The following is a 21,443-nucleotide window of genomic DNA, read 5'->3' as shown; positions in this document are numbered from 1 at the left end:
TAGATTGGAAAAAAGAATAAGAATAATAAGAACAAGAATAATAATAAAATAGTAATTACTAAATCTGATAAGGGAAATGCTAAAGTTGTTCTAAACTACAATGATTATAATTCTTGTTGAAAGGCTTATATGCTGGTTAAACATGATAACTAATAATAAAGGACCTGAGAGCATACACTAGAAATATAAATTAAAAATTCAGCCCCACAAAAACCTACCATATGGCTTCACAACGTTGATGATGATGTGTTCGCTATTTGGCCACATGGCCTGGATACACTCCTCTCCTTCTTAACACACTTAAACAACCAACACCCTAGAAAAAGAGAAAAACAATAGCCCCCCCCCCTAGACATACTAGTCACCCGCCAACCTGACTGAACCTTAGTTTTCTCAGTTTATAGAAAACCCACCCATACAGGCAGATACATTTACCCCCCCCCCCCCCGGACAACAATATGGAGTTATTAAGACACTATTCAACAGGGCAAAACTTATCTGTTCAAATGATCAAGTCCTAACCAGTGAACTAAATCACATCGTTAACACTTTCTCAGCCAATGGCTACCCCCCCCCCAAATACTTAAAAGTTATCCACAACCCACCTCCCCCCCCTTCACAAAAAAGATTACTCTAAATCCATCACCATCCCCTACATCCGAGGCACCTCGGAAAAAATCAACAAAATCCTAAAAAAACATGACTTAACCACCTGTTACAGACCATATAGAAAATTGGCATCCCTTATCCGCTCCACTAAAGACCAACCACTTCCCCTAGACCTACCTGGTGTATACCAGGTCCCTTGCAGCTGTAAATTGTCCTACTTTGGCCAAACAGGCAGGACAGCAAATATCAGAATCTCAGAACACAAGGACTACATCCGATTTCACAAGTATAGCCACTCTGGGCTTGCAGACCATGCTCTGGATACCGGCCACAGAATAAGGTGGAAGAAAGCCACAGTAATACACCGCAGCAAGTTCAAATATGAAAGACTATTCATGGAATCAGCCTCTGCCCTTAAGAACATGCCAAACCTCAACAAATTTGGGTGCATACGACTGCCCCAAATTTAGGAAACATATATCAGCAGAACTTCTGCCCAAAGGCCAATAATTACCAATATAGCCCACCAGGGGGCACAATCAGAACTTTAGGAAAATGGAAGCTCCTCGCTTTGTTTCTCATTTGCTGTTATGTAGCACCTGTTCTTTATTTTAAGTTCCCAAGAAGACGGCAACGTGACGTTGCCGAAATATCAGAAAGTATTTATTAAATTTGTTTTTAATTTATATTTCTAGTGTACGCTGTCAATTCCTTAATTATTAGTTATCATTATTACAATGATTACATATTAAAATTTGCTTCTTTACTTAATGATTGCTGAATGTACCTTCCTTTAAGTACTTGAAGTTACTAACAAACTAAAACCATATAATTCTAGATACCCCCCCCCCATATATACATGGATTAATTAAAATTCATTAACAGACTGTGTCATTACACCCAATTGTAGATGCTATTATTCCCCTGCATACAATTTAGCCAAACATTTAGCTAAAGTCCTTTCACAATATATGGCAACTAGTGGCGTTGCTTGCCCATTTAGGGTGGGTGTGCTGTTTTGTGGCTTATGCAACCTCTGCTATAAATTTCACATCAATTTGAATGTATGATTGCATTTTTATTGACGTATAAAAGTTTTAAGAGTGCATAGCGCATCAGCAGTCATTTTAATTGGTCCAATGCAATTAATTGCAGGATAACTTTGAATACTTTAACTTATCAACTAATATCATTTTAAATATGAAAAGCCAAAAATTCAAATGAACAATAGCTATGCTTCACGTGTGCTATATATCTAAGATGCACAAAGTGTTTATGCTTTGTAGTGAGATTAGATTATTATTGGAAAATACTAGACTAATACATGGATAATTTGAATTTTGCTACAATTTTTAAATACAGTCATATAACACGTAAAGAAATCAGAAAAAGTAATGACTTGAGAAATTTTTCCAAATTGAACCACACGGGTTCCAACCACCTTCGGTTCCAATCCTACACTCCACAAAAGCTCTGGCAGAAAATGGGTCATTCAGTAGATCGTCAACACTGTTTCCTCATTGTAAATATGGACAAAAAAGTTATAAATTATTTATAGAAAATTATATATTGAAAACTTGTCTATATCAGTGCCCTAAACACGTCAGTTCCCACTTCACATGCAAAACAAATGGAACTCGGAAAACAAAAACAGCAATTTATGACAAATGACAATGTTCAATTGGACACAATAACCAATCACAGTCACTGATTTCTGGATGATATTGTCTCAACGCACACCCTGCCTTGTCTTCTCAGTGGTTTAAAACCAGCGGAACACTAAGAATTTGAACTGCTGTGCAATCTGTATGTCTGTTCAAAGGGCTGCTCAAAGGTGTTTGTATTTGTGACTGCACACTCGAGCTTTTAATGTGAAGGTGATGCAATGATTATGCATCAAAAAGTCCTCTTCATGAAGCATTAGTATATCATGTTTAATTTTAGGAATCATGCAAAGCAAGGAAATAATTAGGGGAGTCTTTAACAGGAATAAATATAAAAATATAATATCAGTGATACTGCTATTCCCTGAATATATGCCTCTGATGGCAACACTCCACACACAAAAACTCAACCCACTTTAAAGCCAGTACAGAAAACCTCACACTGACTTCAAAACTGTACAAACATTATGGCCAGTTTCAAAGTCTCCTTTTATTCAATGTCCGAGTTCAAGGCACTTTAGACCTTACTCATATTGAATTTCCTCCCGATATTTCAGCAATGTTTAAGTTCACTATGAACTCTGGCTATTTTGTTTGGCAATAAAAATTCTATAAACAAATAGAAGGGACAGCCATGAATTATCTGCTTTCTCTCTCCCCTCCAGCTAATTTCTTCATGGAAATATTTGAAGAGAAAGTGCTAAACTCTTCCCCATATAGACCGACTATTTGCTATGCTTTGTTGATGATGTGTTCCCCTTTTTGGCTGCATGACCTGGATGTTCTTAATATATTTCTAACATACCTAAACAATCAATATCCCAGAATCCAGTTCACATCAGAAATCTAATGGATCCCTGGCATTCTCTGTTTACAGAACCCTCCCCCCCCCACACTGGTAGATACATTCAGTCACATCATCCCTCCCCCGACCAACAGTACAAATTATTAAAATTTTATATAACAGAGCTAAATTAATTAGTTCAGATAACAGTGACTTCCCCACTGAACCTCTCCCAACTCCAGAATAGAGACTACACTAAAGCTATCACTATTCTACATATACAAGACACATCTGAAAAACTAACAAAAATCTTCCACTTCCAGACCACATAAAAAATCAGCATCCCTTATCCATTCCACCAAAGACCATATGTTTGTAGCCCGTATAAACTGGAGGAATACAATACTCCCAAGTAAGTGCAACTGTGTCAGGTGAAATGGCTGCGATAGGGGAACTGACAGTTTGAAAGAGGCATTATGATAGGATGGCATGTTACAGGCCTATCTGTTCAGCAAACTGTTGACAAATTGGGCTAATTCGGTTTAATAATCAGTTATACCATACTGAGATGGAAGCACAGGGAATCAACTGCAAGTACTATCCATAACGGATGACCGACGACACTCACTGAAGGTGACTGTAGAGTGCTAGAAAGAACAATATATAAAAACCGCCAGCCGACATGTTGAATGCAGAGTTCCAGGCATCGACTGGAATACGTATCTTCACATAAGCATTCAGAACTGAGGCTCACAACATGGATTTCCAATGTACGCTCACAATATGCAAGCCCCACATAATCCAAACCAACATGCAGCGTTGTCTACAATAATGCAAAGAGCATGTGCAGTGGGATGCAAAAACTTGGAAAGCTGTGTTATGGAGTGATGAATCACGCTAAATTCTCTCCCAAAGCAGATGAATGGGTGTGGGTGTAGTGGATGCCCAGTAAACATCTTGTACCAGAGTGCGTAAACCCACCTATGAAATTGGGAGGTAGAAGTGTGATGGTATGGTCCTGTTTTTTTTCCTGGTTTGGCCTCGGACTTCTATTTGTGGTGCCATGAAAACATTGAACTCCAAGAGGTATTCTAGACCAGCGCTTCCCAAACTGTGGGCCGCGGCCCCCTTGGGGGCCGTAGGTTTTGTTGAGGGGGGCCGTGAAATAATGAAAACAAATTTAAAATGTTTTAAGACTAAGTAGATTTTTTTTTATTTTAAAAGAAACGTATTTAACTTTTATTATTTCTTTTTTGTTATTTTTTATATTTTAATGGAAAAATTCACACATTGGTGTTGGTTCACAAACTTTGCTTCCTGCGTATTTCGGCGCTTAATGAATATTAGTAAATATTGCTTATTCATATGTTTCATTTCAAAGCAGTGGTTAATTGTATTTACTTCGAATGTTCTCCAGGGAAGCTCCAAATCTTCCTGTCCCTTTCATCACGTTAGTAATCAGGGACTGTAGATATTGACTTTATATACATATCGAAACTCCTTTTTTAGTGTTATCACTGTCATTTGAGCTAGTTTTCTGTTACCAATAAAAGTTTCGCCTATACTTCACACATGAAAAAAAGCTTAAATAAGTTCATGTGGGGAGATAGTGACTCGCTTGCAGTGGTAAACAACATGCCTCCCCCCTTAACAGCCACTATACTGCAGAGGCAATAAAAACAAGTACTTTTATTATGCCAGTGAATAAGGTATGGGGAGTCTGTGTAATATATTTCTCAACAAATAGTGCGATTAGAGACAACTGGGATAAAAACACAGTAATTAATGAATCACATGTACCCTCATACAGAAATTATGCTGTATAGACTGAAGCAAAACCATATGTTGCATGGGCAAACACAGTATCTAACTAAAAACTATTGTTATTAATTAGATGTGTGTGAGTTCGATTTCCCAAGGCAGCAATAAAATTCAACCGAACGTGCTAAAATTCGTAAAAGTGTTATAATGAATGTTATGGCAGTTTCACATATGGAATTTGGTTGAAGAGAGTTAGCATTTCAACTCAATTGTCAGCTGTGCTTTTATCTTTCGGTTGCGCGATCTTTTGTTAATACCGCACCAATCGTATGCACGTTTTAATTCCTGCCTTTGCTGTCTGTTTCGCGTTAGGCTTGATTACCGTAAAGGGAGAAAAGTCACGAAAAAGAAAAATGTTCCTGGTCTGGGGATTCCCTTATTCAGGTAATATTCACTAATTTCATGTTATCAATCTGTGGTGTGCCAGTATCGGTAAGTGGTGATATTATTTGATCTATTCTACGTTAAAAAATTTAACCCTGAGATGGATAAGTGGCTGATAAAAAATAAAAACAAAATCCCGTGAACAATCAGAAGAAGCAGAAACAGACTCAGAAAAAGGACAGTATTTCATATTTTACCAGAACATCCCACACTGTCATCATCATCATCATCAAATTCCTGCCATGTACCCTCAAGGGGTGTACAGGATATGACAGTACTACATGAAAAAATTACATCATTACTAACTTCCTATCTACAATTTTCCTAAAAATCAGTCTGTTACTTGTCAAGACTCCAACATTATCAGATCTTATATTTCTATCGTCTAAGGCACTTTGTACCGTATCAATCCACCTATATCTTGGTCTTCCTCTGGGTCGTTTTCCTGCCAACCTGGCAGAGAACACTTGTTTTGCTAATCTTTCCTCTCCCATTCTATTTAAGTGACCATACCATCTGAGATTAGCTCTGCTAACGCATTCCTGGATGCTGACAATGTCAAGATCTTTCCTATTGCCTATTTGATATTGCCATTGATGCCATCTGTTCACGCCTCTAATCTTTCTCAGGACTCTCATATCTGCAGTCTCTAGTCTTTGGTCAAGTGTTTTACTTCTGACCCAGCTCTCAGATCCATAAGTTAAAATTGGTTTGAACACAGTCTTGTATACAGTTAATTTAGTGTTCCGACTAATTTCTTTCTTATTCCATATGAATTTATTCAATTGACTTCCCACGATACCAGCTTTGCTGATTCTGTTGTCTATTTCTATATTTAGTTTACCATCTTCAGTAAAAATTGTGCCTAAGTAGCTGAAATGTTTTATTTGTTCCACAGGTTCTCCATTCACAACACAGTTGACATTTTCAATGATTCTGCCTATTTTCATTGTCTTTGTCTTTTTATTGCTGACCTTCATACCATATCTATTACAACAGCTATTCAATTTAGTCAGAGAATCTTGCAGACTTGTAGCAGATTTATTTAGAAGTATAACATCATCCGCATAAAGAAAAGAGCTGACATTAACATCTCCAATTTTGATATCAGGTTTAATACCACATTCCTTCATAATGTGATACATATAGATAATGAATAACAGAGGGGATAGTCTTCAGAACCAAACGGTAAGAGGCAAAAAATGTAATATATTCATTTGATTTTTGCAATATTCGCTGTGTATGTTTTGTATTGAATATAAATACAATAAATATTATAATAATATATCTCTCTATTACGGTTTTTTTTCGAGGGGGGCCGTGAAATATTTTAATTTTTGCAAAGGGGGCCCTGACATCCAGAAGTTTGAGAAACACTATTCTAGACAATGCAATGCTTCCTACTTTGTGGTGTTTCTACAGAACTGATCACTGTCTCTTTCAGCAAAACAATGCAATGTGCCATAGATAAGGCTACTGCTGCTGTAATTGTGTAGTTTGTGGACAAGAATGTCACCACACTTGACTGGCCTCCACAGAATCCTGATCTCAACTCTACTGAACATCTGTGGGATGAACTGGGAGCATCAGGTGAGGTCAAGGGATGTCCACTCCACAACAGTTCCAGACCTCATTACATGTCCTCAGGAAGAATTGTCCAAAATTCCCATCGATCAGAATCATATGTTTGTGGAAAATATGCCCCATAGGATTGCTGCAGTCATCGCAGTGAAAGGAGGTGCTACATCTTAATAAGGTGAGCATCATGGCTATCTGTTTCTCACACCATGGTGTCCACTGATTTCATTCTTTTGAAGCAGTGTACAGTATATAGACATTTGTACTATATTTTGAAACAATGAGTGTAATCAGAGACAACTGGAATGACATTTAATAATGAAAAATACGTCCCTTCCCACAGACACTATGCTGCACGCATGCAAGCAAAACAGATTTATTGGCACCAAACATAGCATCTAATTATTACTACGGGCGACTACAAGGAGTCCTTAGACTCATCGAGAGAGGTCCTAAACATCGTGTCCACACAACTATTCAACATTCTCACAGTATCTATCATACCTTGCCTTGAACTCATTCACTGTCATAGCACCCACAACAGACTCTGGCAGCTTATTCCATTCATTTACCACTCTAAAAGTAAAGAACCCAGCTCTAACACCCTTACTAACCACACTCTTGCCCAGCTTCCATAGATATCCCCTAGTCCTCCCATCACCAGTCCTGATCTCAAAAATATCCTCTGAATTAAAACCCTTCAGCAATTCGAATGTCTCAATCTTATCTCCTCTTTTCTGCCTATCAATCAATTTCTGCAACCCACAAATCTTCAACCTGTTCTCATAAGGTTCATTCCATAGAAATGCTATCATCTTGGTCACTCGCCTCTGGATCCTCTCAACCTCCTCCCCATCAAGAAGAAACCTAGATGACCAAATCTGAGCACAGTAGTTGAGATGAGGTCTTATCAAGGCTCGGTATAGAGGAACAATAACTTGCTTATCTCTGTTCGTCAAAGTATTCTTCAGCAACCAAGTGATTTGATGAGCTGATTTAGCCACTTTTGCAATGTGTCCCCTAAACTTCATCTCCCTATCCACCAACACTCCCAAGTCCCTGGCCTCATCTCCTAGAGTAGAGTTCCACCAAAGTGGTATACTGCTGCTAATTTTTTCACCCCAAAATGCATAACCTTACATTTTGTCACATTAAATTGACATCCATTCTCTCTCTCTCTCTCTCTCTATATATATATATATAGAGAGAGAGAGAGAGAGAATGGATGTCAATTCGATTCTCTCTATATATATATATACATAAAAACATGTATATATGTATATATATATATATATATACAGGGTGTTTCAAAAGGGTGTATACAGATTTGCAGGAGAACAGAGAATAATCTGGAAGATGTACAAAAGATGAGTGAGTGTCATAATGTAGTGAAACATCAAAAGAAGAGAAACAAATTGTCAGAAGCAAAAATGTGGATAGGATCTGTTGTTCACAACAACAATGAGATACAGTCTGGATTCCTGGGTACTCCAGCACTGGTGGGAGAAATGGAAGATAGAACTCCATCCACCATGATAAACAGTGAACTGACAAAGAGAAGAAACTGGTGATCTAACTGCAAAATTGGAAATCAAATAACGATGTCTATATACAATTCTGATAACACAAATTACATATTGCAATTATAGATAATAATGGAAACTAGTGACAAGAGAATGATTTCACTTAAAAGTACATTTAAATTGGCACATTTTACATACATTGCTAACCGAGCACAGGTCCACAAACTGTTGCAATTTATCTTCCACAAATCGTTCATAGAATACCTTGTGAGCTAAAATCTGGAATTCAAAAGCATAATTAAACATCTTAAATATTAAATTTAGCTGATGGTAGTACCATAAATTAATTAGAGAAGTAGGGTATAAATATACTGCCTTACATACAAGAGCTAGAAAGTTTACTGCAACACTACTGTAATTGGTAGAATGTTACAACAGCATTTTTTTATGCATGGCACTCTAACAATTTGAGGAAATGTAACCATATCTCATACATGTAATGACTGGCACTATGGGCAGAGCAATTAAAGATACGAGACAAGTACATATTTTGTCTATTAACTGTGAGCGCATGCGTGTTTTGTCTGTAAACTGTGTATGAGACCAGTTAATTCAGCTTCACATAAAAAGCTTATAAAGGTTCCTCACATCCCAGAGGGAATTCAAAACTAGTTTTTTCCAACTGAAAGGCATATATTGAGTCTATGCAAATGCACTAAACAAGTGATGTAATGTGCTGAGAGAGAGAGAGAAAGATGAGGCAGTGAAGTTCATAAACATAGAAAGCCATTATAAAATGATTATGAAGTGGAACAACCTTCCTCTTATAACCTGAACTTTAACCACTGGTTAAAACCAAAAAAAGCATGAGGGAAGTGGTCTTTGCTGTACAGGAATGTTATATACTGGAAGACCCCCCCCCCCCTCAAGATGAAGGATTCTGTTGTTTCCATTGCAGATATCAACTGGCAACAGTCTGCTGATAGCAACACGGCTTACAGCAGGTGTTGCAAACACAAGTGCAATACATGATTATGGATCTTTTTGGAAAACTATGGAAAATCCATTAGAAATGAAAACGTGTGCTTCTGTCTCTAAATGACTAGAGAAGTATTGAATAATGTAGTTATAATTATAACTTTATTATACTGGCCAACAAAAAAAATTTTTTTCCCTGCTGATTATGATCTGACACTTGTTTTTTACTAATTTGGGCACGCTGATTTCAAATATCAAACCCATTTTTCTCTACCACGTCAGGTTTTTCCTCTATGGCATTTTCTTTTTGCTAATTTGTAAGTTTTGATACTTTTTAAGGAGGCATTACTATGTAGAGGATCAAAAAAATCGATTTTTTAATATTATTTTCTGAAAGTATGTACTTTTAAAAATCTGTTCCTAACTTTTCATCAAGAAATTTGAAAAATTCCCGAAGATATAGCCTATTATTCAAAGCGGTGCGCAGATCAGAATTGGAGCGCTCACCACTCTCGCTTGTTAGTAAGCGAATAAATGCGTAAGAACCTGCAATGGCACGTTCTTTAATAATTAATTATAATTAATCAAGTGAATAAACAATGTGTCTGAGGTAGGAGACAGATTGTTGCCAGTATTTTTCTTTCAAACTCTTGTATTCTTAAAAGAGAATTTTTGAACAGTAAATTCAAGATGATAAAAAAAAAAGACACAAAAATATTGAAAGTTTATTTTTCACTTGGTTAGAGTATAATAAATTTAGTTTAATCCTTTATCCAAGTGTGAGCAAACAAAGTTTGCGCCTGAAAGTATCTTCAGGACTGGGTTAAGGTGGTACAACACCAGGACAACTCGTTTCAAAGGCGGAGCAAGCCACCAACACTCCTATCTCAGTATCTCCTATAATGCAAAACACATTTCCTTGCGGATATGTCTAATGTTATGCATTAAGGGAAGGGCCACTACCCAGACTAGTTTCGACCTTTATTGAGGTCTCTTCAGTGGGAGCCAGGCCCAAGTGGAGATATCAGGCAGAAGCATTAGCAAGTAAGGTGTTGTACCACCTTAACCCAGTCCTGAAGATACTTTCAGGTGCAAACTTTGTTTGCTCACACTTGGATAAAGGATTAAACTAAATTTATTACACAAAAATACATGGCACATTTTATTTGGAAACTAAACTAGATTAACCAATTAAATCACTTTATTAAAATATGACTAATTTTTAAGGGAGCAATTTTAAATAAAATGGAAGGTATGAATATACTGATATATATGAAAAGTGTGGATATATTATTATTATTATTACGTGATATTTCCAGGTAGTCCAAAGACTCATCGAGGGAGGGTACCTACTCTTCAACTCTCTGTCTCCGCCACTACAATCCACCAATTACAACGAACCACAACTACCATCATCATCTACACCAATGGCATCCACCGCCCACCAATACCACCATTAGTATTTTCACAGACAATCACAAACATCCATGCCCACGGCAGGATTCGAACCTGCAACCTTTTGGCTGGAGAGCAGATACGTTAACCACTTGACCAACCATGATAGCTTTGCCGTTTCGTTACTTATCTCAATCATCTTCACCTTTTTCCCGGGAAAGAAAGGATATCTGTATCAAATTTAATATCAAGAACGAGCCTGGCGACTTGCTACTATTTCTAGATTCATTAAACATTAGAACGCATGATGCAGCTTAACCTTCCTGTATACCATCGATCAACTGTGAGGATGTTTGATTTAGATACATTTATGAGAATTGCCAAAATATTAAATCACCACTTTTAGATTATTTCATATGTCATTTTGGTAAACTATTTAATTTTTATAAAACATAATGGGAGATATGCACACGCACGCACGCACACACACACACACACACATCCATGTGTGCTTACACAAAGGTGATGCATGTGCCTCTCATGAACTCGAAGATATGCCTTTGAGCATATTTTACACCTCAAAACTATCAAAGCAGTCGCAATAAACATGGATCTGAAAATCTTGCATTTCTGAGATACAGACCAATGTAGTGAAAGCATAAACGTCTACAACTTGAAATGTAGACAGAAGGCAAATTTCAAGAAACAAGTATTAAATCCATGGTAATTCGCAAATGAAATATTGTTGTAAGATGAATCAGGTGTTCAAACTGAACTCTTTTGGCAGATATGCAGTCACTGACATGTCTCACCACCGAGAGCTTCATGAACATGAAAGTTCCTGGCTGGCAACTGATGGCCAGTGCATACATGTTCATTGACATTCTCTGCTGAGACAGAGTACATGAATGATTTCAAATGACCCTACTTTGTTCCAGAAGACTTATTTAGGTTAGGTGACCAAGGAAGGTATGTAACTGATCAACCTCAACAAAACAACTTTTAGAAAACCTAATCTAGGTATCCTCAGACTAAATAATTGAAGTATGGTAGTGCTCAGTAATTGAGGACGTGGATTACTGAAAACATGTAACTGATCAACCTCAACCAAAACAACTATTAGAAAATCTGTAATCTAGGTATCCTCAGGCTAAATAATTGAAGTGTGGTGGTGTCGGTTTCCCCTTTGTCTTACTCCATCCATTGGTCTCCACTCTTGTTTTTCTTGTCCATCTCCAGTAATTGCATCTGGCAATATGGCCAGCCCATCTCCACTTAACCTGTTTAATGTATTTTAAAATATCCATGACACCTGATTGAGATCTTATCCGTCTTCCTATCTCTTAATGTGATTTTTAGTATACTTCTCTCCATGCAATGTTGTGTGGTTCTCACCTTTTTGTTTAGGGCTTCTGTTAAAGTCTATGTTTCTCCCCCTGTCCTAACATACTTCATGTTAGGACAGGAAGTATGCACTGGTCGAAAGCTTTCCTTTTTAGACTCATAGGGATGTCACTTCTGAATATCTCTCTCATTTTTCCATAAGCCATCCATCCAAGGTGAATTCTTCATTCAATCTCTTTTCTTTGGCAATCCTTAAAGGATAACAATTGGCCCAAATATACATATGAGTAACTTGTTCTATTTCATGGTTTTCAACTTTGACAGTTCTTTGGTTTATGTACTTATTCATAATTATTTGGTTTTTTTTTTTCTCTACTTATTTTTAATCCAATTACTCTGGAGGCTTCATTTAGCTGATTTAGCCTTTCTTCCAGATCTTCAAGATTATCTGTTATTAGGACAACATCATCTGCAAATTTCAGATGATGCAGCCTTTCTTCATTTAGGTTTATTCCTTTTGTTTTCCAATCAAGGCTTCTAAAGACTTCTTCTAATGCAGCTGTAAATAGTTTGGGAGATATAGTATCACTCTGCTGGATGCCTTTTTGTACTGGAAACTTTTCACTGTTTTTATATTATTTAATTACAGAAGTTGTATTATTGTAAATATGTTTTAATGTTTCAATATATGGTTTCTCAGTTCCTTGGATTTCAAGAGCTTTTAGTGTTGCAGATGTTTTAACCGAATCAAATGCTTTTTTGTAGTCTATGTAGGTCAGATATAAGGGTTTATTGTATTCAATTGATTTTTCAAAGAGCTGTCTTAATGTGTGAATATGGTCCCAAGTATTATAATTCTTCCTAAATCCAGCTTATTCATAAGATTGCATTCCTTCAAGTTTAGATTTTATTCCATGGTTTATAATTTTTGTGAAGACTTTATATAATGTAGGGAGTAAGCTTATAGGTCTACAGTTTATAATTTCTTCCTTATTGTCCCTTTTAAAAATTAATATTAGAAGTGAATTGTTCCAATTTTTTGGAATTTTTCTCTGTTTCAGACATTTATTAAAGAGTTTAATCAGCTGTTTGATGACAGGGTTTCCTCCCAGCTTTAAGAAGTCTATCATAATTCCATCTTCTCCTGGGGCCTTTCCATTTTTCATTTCCCACAGTGCCATTTCCACTTCACCTTGTAAGATTGCAGGGACATCATATTCTTCCTCACTCGAGCTATCCATAGTTGATTCTTGGATGTCTCAGTCCTTGTCTTCATAGAGTTTAGTATAAAATTCCTGAATTCTTTTGATTATATCTTCTATTTCTTATAAGTTTACCATTTTTTCCACTTACAGAAATCCTTGGTCCTGTGCATAGTGTAGAAACCACCGACAAAATACCAATCACGATGAGCTATCTAGCAAAAGTGCTTGAACTAATTTTGTGATTAAAGCAATTTTCATGGGACTCTTCATATAACTGCTTGGGAAACATTTTCAATGCAATACTTGATGTGCAAGTATGTGGATTTTATGTTACTAGACAGTATGTTCATTTTTGATCTCCTTGTGATCCCAGGCACAGCCATTAAAAAAGAAAAAAAGAAAAAAAAAGCATACATATATGTGACAATCAATTCAGTAAATGTGAGCTCACCCTCCATTGCAAAACACCCATGATTTAGACATACTAAAACAAACTGCCCACTTGCTCATGGCAAACCTATTAGACTGAATGCAGCTAGAGGCATCTTAGATTCAATTGTAGTTGTTTGTGATCATGTGAGTCACTCTTAGCAGTGTCTATCTATGCTACATGTGATCCATTGGGTTATGTCAATCCGTGTGCTGGAACTATATAAAGGGTTGTATCTCAGAAATGCAAGGTTTCCAGACCCATGTTTATTGGGACTTTTTCATTAGTTTTGAGGTGTAGACTACAGTATCCGATAGGGGTGTGCAATCAGTATATATATATATGGCACTGTAACATTAATTATTAATTAATTAATATTATTTTGATTGCTATATATCACATATGTTAAAATGTGTCAGTGGCTTTTCAGTATTTAAAGAAGTTAAAAAAAAAAAAAATTCTGCATGGTGTATGTAGGCAAAAATTCATTTCAAAATTATTTTCCTATAATATGCTGTCAAAATCAACTCCTCCTTTATGGGGGATTAAAAGAAACCGAAATATGTTAATTAAATAAGTATAAAAAACATCTGAAGATAAACACAACTCACGAAGTAAAATAGAAAATGACATATGGATAACACTCTTTAGGAAGACTAAATGTTTTAAAAGTCAATGTTTAAAAAACTATGCCATTACACTTTTCTTGCAGCTGCACTGGATGTCAGAAGCAAATTCGTTGAGAAAACACTATGAAAAATCAACTCTTTTTTTTTATCAAATACAGCCAAAGTAGATAAATTAATTAGCTACTAAGTAAGCCCATCATTCTGATTAAGTTATATCGTGCCTTCTCACAGGTACTGCTTCTTTGAAAATATGTTCTGTGTTCATATTTACTTTTGCAGTGGTAAGGTACTGCTCAATTCCAGTTCATTTCATGTGCCTTTTTTAAATGGCACACAAAGGATAGTATTGGTCTGTCCCTAAGATATGTTATATATTACATATCTGAATATATCTGCTATATGTTCTTTCTATCTAAACCTCAAATTTCATATTCTATGCCAAAATAGAATATGACACTGGAAAGTTATGTTATATCCTGTACAAAAGTTGTAGAAGCTGAAGAGATTGAAGGATAATTTGAGTTATAGGTTTAAGATCATAAAAAAACATTAAATTTACGGATGTCATATGTGTTTTTTTATGCTTATTTATTTATATCTCTCTGTATCTTGAATCTTTCTCTGGTGAAGGTAATTAATTCGACTATGAAATGTAGGAAATAATAAATACTAGTTTCAGCAATAACACGGAATTTTTTTTTTTTACCTGGTATTATTTGAGTGGGTCACAAAGTCATTAAAAGCTTAGCATGATTTCAATATAAAATTTGGTGGATGGTTTCATGTTAATGTACAAGAAGTGTCTGTGAAAAGAGAAGACCACAGGAAAACAACTGAAGCTATTTCATGTCTTTTATTTTCATTGGATCACTCTGTACTTTTTAATGTATGTGACTTAGAATTTTTCAATCCATTACAGTGACAACTATTTCTCATACCAACCCATCTTATTTTGAGACTGCTTTTTTGCTGCAAGACATAAATCATGAAGTTTCGCTGATGATGGTCCTGGGGATGGATAAGGCCTTGTATACAACTGATGAGATGTTATATACGAGGGTGGTCTGAAACGTAGTTGGCCTAACAATGAAAAAACTAATTTATAATTGCAAAATTATTTTTATTTTTCAACATAATCTCCCTTAAGCCTAATACATTTATTCCAGCGATGCTCCAGCACCATTATCCTGTCCCTGCAATCACCTCTTGATTTGAAGAAAAATGCTGACCAACAAAGAAGAGTTTTAGTTTTGGGAAGAGATAGAAGTCAGAGAGAGAGAGCCAAATCTGGGGAATAGGGTGGATATTCCAACAATTCATAGTGCAGATCCCTTAATTTTCCCATTATCAAAACACCTTTGTGAGCAGGTGCATTGTTCTGATGAAAGATGATTTTTTCTTCTGCAAACTGGGTCTTTTCTTACGAATTTTTCCGTCTAGTCTGGTTAAAAGATCGGAATAATATTCCTCGGTTATTGTTTTACCTTTTTCAAGATAATAAACAAAATGCCTTTAGCATCCCAAAACACTAATACCACGACCTTTCCTGCTGATGGAACTGACTTTGTCTTCTTTGGTGCTGAACAACCGGCTTCTGTGCACTGTTTTGACTACTGTTTGGATTCTGGTGTGTAATGGTGAATCCAATTACTCATCCATAGTAATAAATTGATGCACAAAATCAGTTTTATTCTTGTTAAAACACTCCAAGCACTGTTCAGAGATTTTCATGCGAGTACGTTTTTGATCTGCTGCGTGCAAGCGTGGCACCCATCTTGCGCAAAGCTTTATCATTTGCAATTCTTCATGCAAATGAAACATATATCCTACACGTTTTTTTGAAATGCCTATAGTTTCAGCAAAATTCACGCACTTTGACTCGCTGGTCATCCAATACCATATCATGCACTTGATCAATGATTTCTGGCGTTGTTACACTTTTTGGGCGTCCTTCATGTGGATCATCTTCAAGACTGGTACGGTCACGTTTAAACTCGACAGACCATTTCTTAATTGTCGAAAACGAAGGAGAAGAGTGCCCATAAACTTTTCTGAACTTCGAATGAATTTCTTTCGCCGTTAAACCTTTTTCAAAGAATTTTATAACTGCATGATACTCAATTTTAGCCATTTTCAGGGATACAGACAACACTTTTGCTTCAGACAGCCGTATAAAACAAATTACTTGATAGAATGTCTTGCAATTTCACATGGATGCTTATGACTGATGTACCAACTTAGAAAAAAAAAATCTTCAAGATAATAAACAAAATCTGTGGTCAAGGCTAAGAACTTTTCAGACCACCCTCATATATGGCAGTTGAAATCAATCAATCAAACAAACAAAAAAAAAAGTATCTGCTTCATGTATGAATAAGCAGAGGTTTCAAAAAAAGGTCATATTACCATACCATACCATACCATAATGGATGCACATTTGGGAAGTAAGTTATCAGCAGCTATATCATGTAATGACCATACTTGCCACCCATTTTTAATCAGATCTATGATGATATAAACACTTTTGCTTCAAATCACTGAATAAATGAACTCATGAAGTTTAAAAGATTCCTCTCGAGGGATCTTGAACATTTATGTCATTCTGTATTGCATTTCCATGATGGTGGTGCCTATTGAAATGCCTCTGAATGAGTGATGACTAATTTCCACCTGTGCATTGCTGTAAGGCTTCCACAGAGACCAATATGCTAAGGGAAACCAAATAACCTAAAAAACAGATATTTAGTATGAAATAAAATATAGAGTATTATACTAACACAGTAATTAACCTATTTAGGGAAAGATATTGGCTACCAAAAGAGGTGGATAGATATAGATCAAAGGGGGGGGGGGAGAGAGAGAGAGAGAGAGAGAGAGAGAGAGAGGAAGACCAGCTACTTCAAATGCCTAATCCTTGAAGAGAAGAAGCAATTAATGTGATCACCTTTTAACTACTATGCCTTGAACCATTACATAATCCAGTCAAAATACTTACTGTCATCATAATAGTTCACAACTCCCATATCCATGCTACCATACTCAATATGGAATGAATTGTTATATTGTTAAACATAAGAAGTATGCTGCAGGCACATAATCAGGAATGCTTCCCAGAGATTTGTGAGTGTTCTGGGGGAGAAGATTTAAACACCAGTCTCTCAATACATGTAATCCCAGAGATGTTTGGTAGTGAATATAATACTTGGAAGTTGCTGTTGCATTTGGGAAACCACTCTCAAATGATAATGGCAGTGTGGCATGGCATTCATTATCTTGATGGAACACACCTGTACAATTTAGGAAGACAGTCACCATGAAGGAGTGTAGTTGTTTAGTTACAATGGACAGGAACCTTGTATTTATGGCATGGTTTCAGAAATACAAGAGACTCCTAGGAAAATATCCCTTTCATAATGCCATTCTTCCTGCCTGTCTCTGCTAGACTATGCCAGGGGTATTCCTTTTGCAAGGTTACTGCTTAAATCCTGCACCTACCATCCACATGGCATAGATGAAAATGAGAAACATCCAGAAAGGCAACTATTTTTCCAGTCTTCAATAGTCCAATGATGTTTCTCAGAGGCAAACTGTAGACACAGTCATCAATGATTAGGTAAGCATGGATACCTTGAATGAGCAACTATTTTGGAGGCAATACAAAGGAGGAAGGTAAATTGGATTGTGGTTCAGGATCTACTGCAATTAATTCTCTGGTTAAATTCCATGGTCAGCTGTTCCATACTTTGTCTAAGTATGGAACAGCTAACCTTTGTCTACGAGTTTGCATAAGGTAGGACAACCGACACTCATTGACCTGGTGACTGTTCTGCACAGTATCTTTTCACTCTTGGAACACCTTAACTAGCACTCCACCAACAGCCAACAATACTGGCAGTTTCCCAGATAGCCACTCTTCAACTGGTACCCCACAATCATACTTTTTTTTTTTCTGTAGTCATGTTGATTAACACAGCTTTGAACAAAGAGTACATCACATCCAGCATAATGTATAATAACTTTCACTGTGATACAAATGCCATCTGGCACAGCAGAATGACTGATTGTGAAATAACAAAATTAGTCATAATATTCTAATAAGGTGTGATCTGGTTTCCATAACTTACAGATGGGCATATATGTAATTGGTGAAATAAATGTTAGCATTGGCAATGAAACAGAAAAGTAATCATTCCCAACAATATAACTGCTTAGCATTCACATCATAACATGGATTCATATTCTTAAGGAGACATTATTGCATTGGATAAAGGCATAGATATTGAAATCAGCAAGCAGGGGACAGTTATCCTTAATACCTATATATTCACATTTTCACATTTCTAATAGTGAATACACATTCCCAGCAGCAACCAGTAATGCATTAGGCATGCCATAATATTCATAATATGACACCAGAGATCACCAGCAAATAAGTCATTTTAATAAATTAACTTTTATTACTGACTTACTCATTGTCTTTGTGTCTCAAGGCACACAATGCTGAGATCCATTTCTTCCAGATACCTCTGTCTTGTCCACTAAATCTGCTCTCTCCAGCTATCCCAACCAGCTGATCTTCTTTCCTTTTCTGTCATTCTCTGCCAAGTTAATCGAGGCCTTTCCTCTTCCAGAATCCATTTCAAAACTACTTTTGGAATCTCTATGATGTCCATTCTCAGTACATATGCTCCATCTATTTCCACTTTTTTTTTTTATTATTTCACTGGTGATACATATTTGCTCAGTCAGTTTATATGTCATCGTTTGTTATACGTTGGGTCCAAAATATTTTTAATATTTTAAGCAAGCATCTTTATAATATGGCCTTAACACTGCTGTTGAAGATCTTTATTTTGATTTTATTGTAATATTGGATGATTTCCACATATTATTCAATTTTCTGAAAGTAGTATTTGCTTTTGTCAATTTTTGAATTATATTCCTGTCAGTTCTACCTTCAGAATCAACATCAGTTGCCAAGTACATAAAACTGTTAACTTCCTCAACTGCATATTGATCAATTTTAATTTCTTTGTGGCATTTGCTGTTCAATTTATGAACTTTTGTTTTAGTCATATTTATTTTAAGAACAATCTTTTCAGCTGTTTCAGAGAATGTTTCTGACTTTGCTCGTATATCAGTGGATGTAGTTAACATCAAAATTATATCTGCAAAAGGGAGACACTGGCTTAGCACATCATAGTAGTGGTGGTGTTGCATGTGTCCTACAGATAAGTCTTTTATTTTAGTGAATATTAGTAATTATTTTTGGTCATATCTTATTTACTTTAGACTGTTGAGTTTGTATGTGTGTATGTGTGTGTTTCAGGAATTTAATACAGGATATCATTTAGAAAGCATTTTTTCATGGCACATTGATGCACACAAGGAAATTGACAACAAAGGAATGGGTTATGGTATACAAAAGCAAGGGTGATTGAGAGTTGTGAGTGAAAGAAATGCAAGTCATATAGAAAGTGGGAAAACAAAATGATGAATATTAATGATGTAAGGAAAGATAGTGAAAGGGTTCTGGAGAATATGGAAGTAGTGAATGATAGTGCATGAAATATAATTGAGAGAATGAAAGAAGAAGCTGAAAGTAATGTGGATGATGAGGTGACAGTAAGGAAGAAGTGAAACAACATGCTTAGGCAGCATCCTTCACAGGACAAAATGAGAGTTAAAGTGACTGTAAAAACAATTGTCATGTGGTATCACAGGCAGGTGAATGAAACAAAAAGTAAATGGAGAAAGAACGAAAGTGCGAGAAACTAGAAATAAGGAGAAGTACTGGATGGAGATATAATGATAAGAGGTATACTTAATGAGAAAGTGACAAAAGTGTTTCCCAGGTGCAAGATCAGGGATGTTACTGAAGCAGTTAGTTTGGAGAAGGGAGGAGTGAAAGAATGTTTTGGCAGGAACAAATTATTTGAAAGGGAAGAAATATACAATGAGAGAGGATATGAAAAGAGCAAAAATGAAAAGTATGGAAGTATAGATTGTGAGTCTGCTGCCTCGGTATAACAGGATAGAGTTGAGAAGAAGGACCATGATTGATAATGAGTCAATGAAAAGATTGTGCAGGAAGAATGGTGTGCAGTTTATAGATGCATGGAGTGAATTTGATGGATAAAAGGACTTATTTATGCCTGATGGACTACATTTGAATGGTTTTGGAGATAAATGTATGGAGAAAGTGCTGTTCATTGATTGCTTGGAGGCACAAAACCAGGAAAACTAGATGTTAGGGAGGGGGAGACGTGCAATCAAGCATGTATATGACCCCCCCTGGGATAAATAAATGTGTAAAGAAATGATTATGCAATGCTGAATGCGATTACACAGATTTCAGTTTTGAGTGGTTGATAATGACATAACACAAGGGTAATTGTAGGTCCATGGGGATGTTGAAATGCATATGCAAGAATGCCAGAAGTATCAGTGAGACCTGACTGACAGAAAATTATATAATTACAGGGACAGAATGTAATGGGTATTGTATTTTCAGGGAGGATAAACAGAACAGGAAAAAAGTTAAGGAACTGGGGATGACAGTTGAAGAACTACAACCAACAAAATTAGAAACTAAAGAGGATTTGATGTCTGGAGGAGATGGTCTATTTGAGGCTGTCTGCTATGAGAGAGTAGCCAACAGGACAAAATATATTGTATGTTGCTGATATACACTCGGGGGTCAACAGGAAGATGTAAATAGCATGTATCAGTAGATTAGCACAAAAGAGTGGAGGCTGAACGATTATAATGGGAGAGCTCAACTATGGGGATGTAGATTAAAGCGAGGAAAGGGGACATGGCAAGATGGAAGTGGAATTTATACAGTTGCTAAGGGATAATTACCTGAAACAATCATTATACAAGGAACCAGGGGTTTGAGACAGCTGGATCTGGTAATAACATCACAAGCTATACCCATAACCAAGGTAGACACACTTTGGGTCCAACAGGGAAAATGACCATGCTTCTTGGAAATGGCTAAATAAGGAGAGGGGAAATAAAATAAATAAATAAGAAGGTATTGTATGAAGATTTAATAATAAAAGGTATACTTAAAGAGAAAGTGATGAAAGAGTTT

General features: G+C 36.2%; 1 protein-coding gene across 2 annotated transcripts in view; it reads right to left on the bottom strand.

The window, feature by feature from the left end:
• LOC150096630 (meckelin) overlaps positions 1 to 21,443 on the bottom strand; it is a 575,505-nt gene that overhangs the window by 89,077 nt on the left and 464,985 nt on the right. For both annotated transcript variants that reach the window (XM_090408005.1, XM_090408006.1), the window contains one exon: positions 8,562 to 8,642. In XM_090408005.1, the coding sequence (XP_090264131.1) occupies positions 8,562 to 8,642 (81 nt within the window). The remainder of the gene's footprint in view (positions 1 to 8,561; positions 8,643 to 21,443) is intronic.

Source organism: Typopeltis vanoorti, chromosome 18 (assembly GCF_054136105.1).
Source record: "Typopeltis vanoorti isolate ZY-2024b chromosome 18, IOZ_Tvanoo_1.0, whole genome shotgun sequence".
NCBI classification, from domain to species: domain Eukaryota; kingdom Metazoa; phylum Arthropoda; class Arachnida; order Uropygi; family Thelyphonidae; genus Typopeltis; species Typopeltis vanoorti.
Note: the sequence above shows the minus strand (reverse complement) of the source record. Positions and strands in the feature narration are given on the sequence as shown.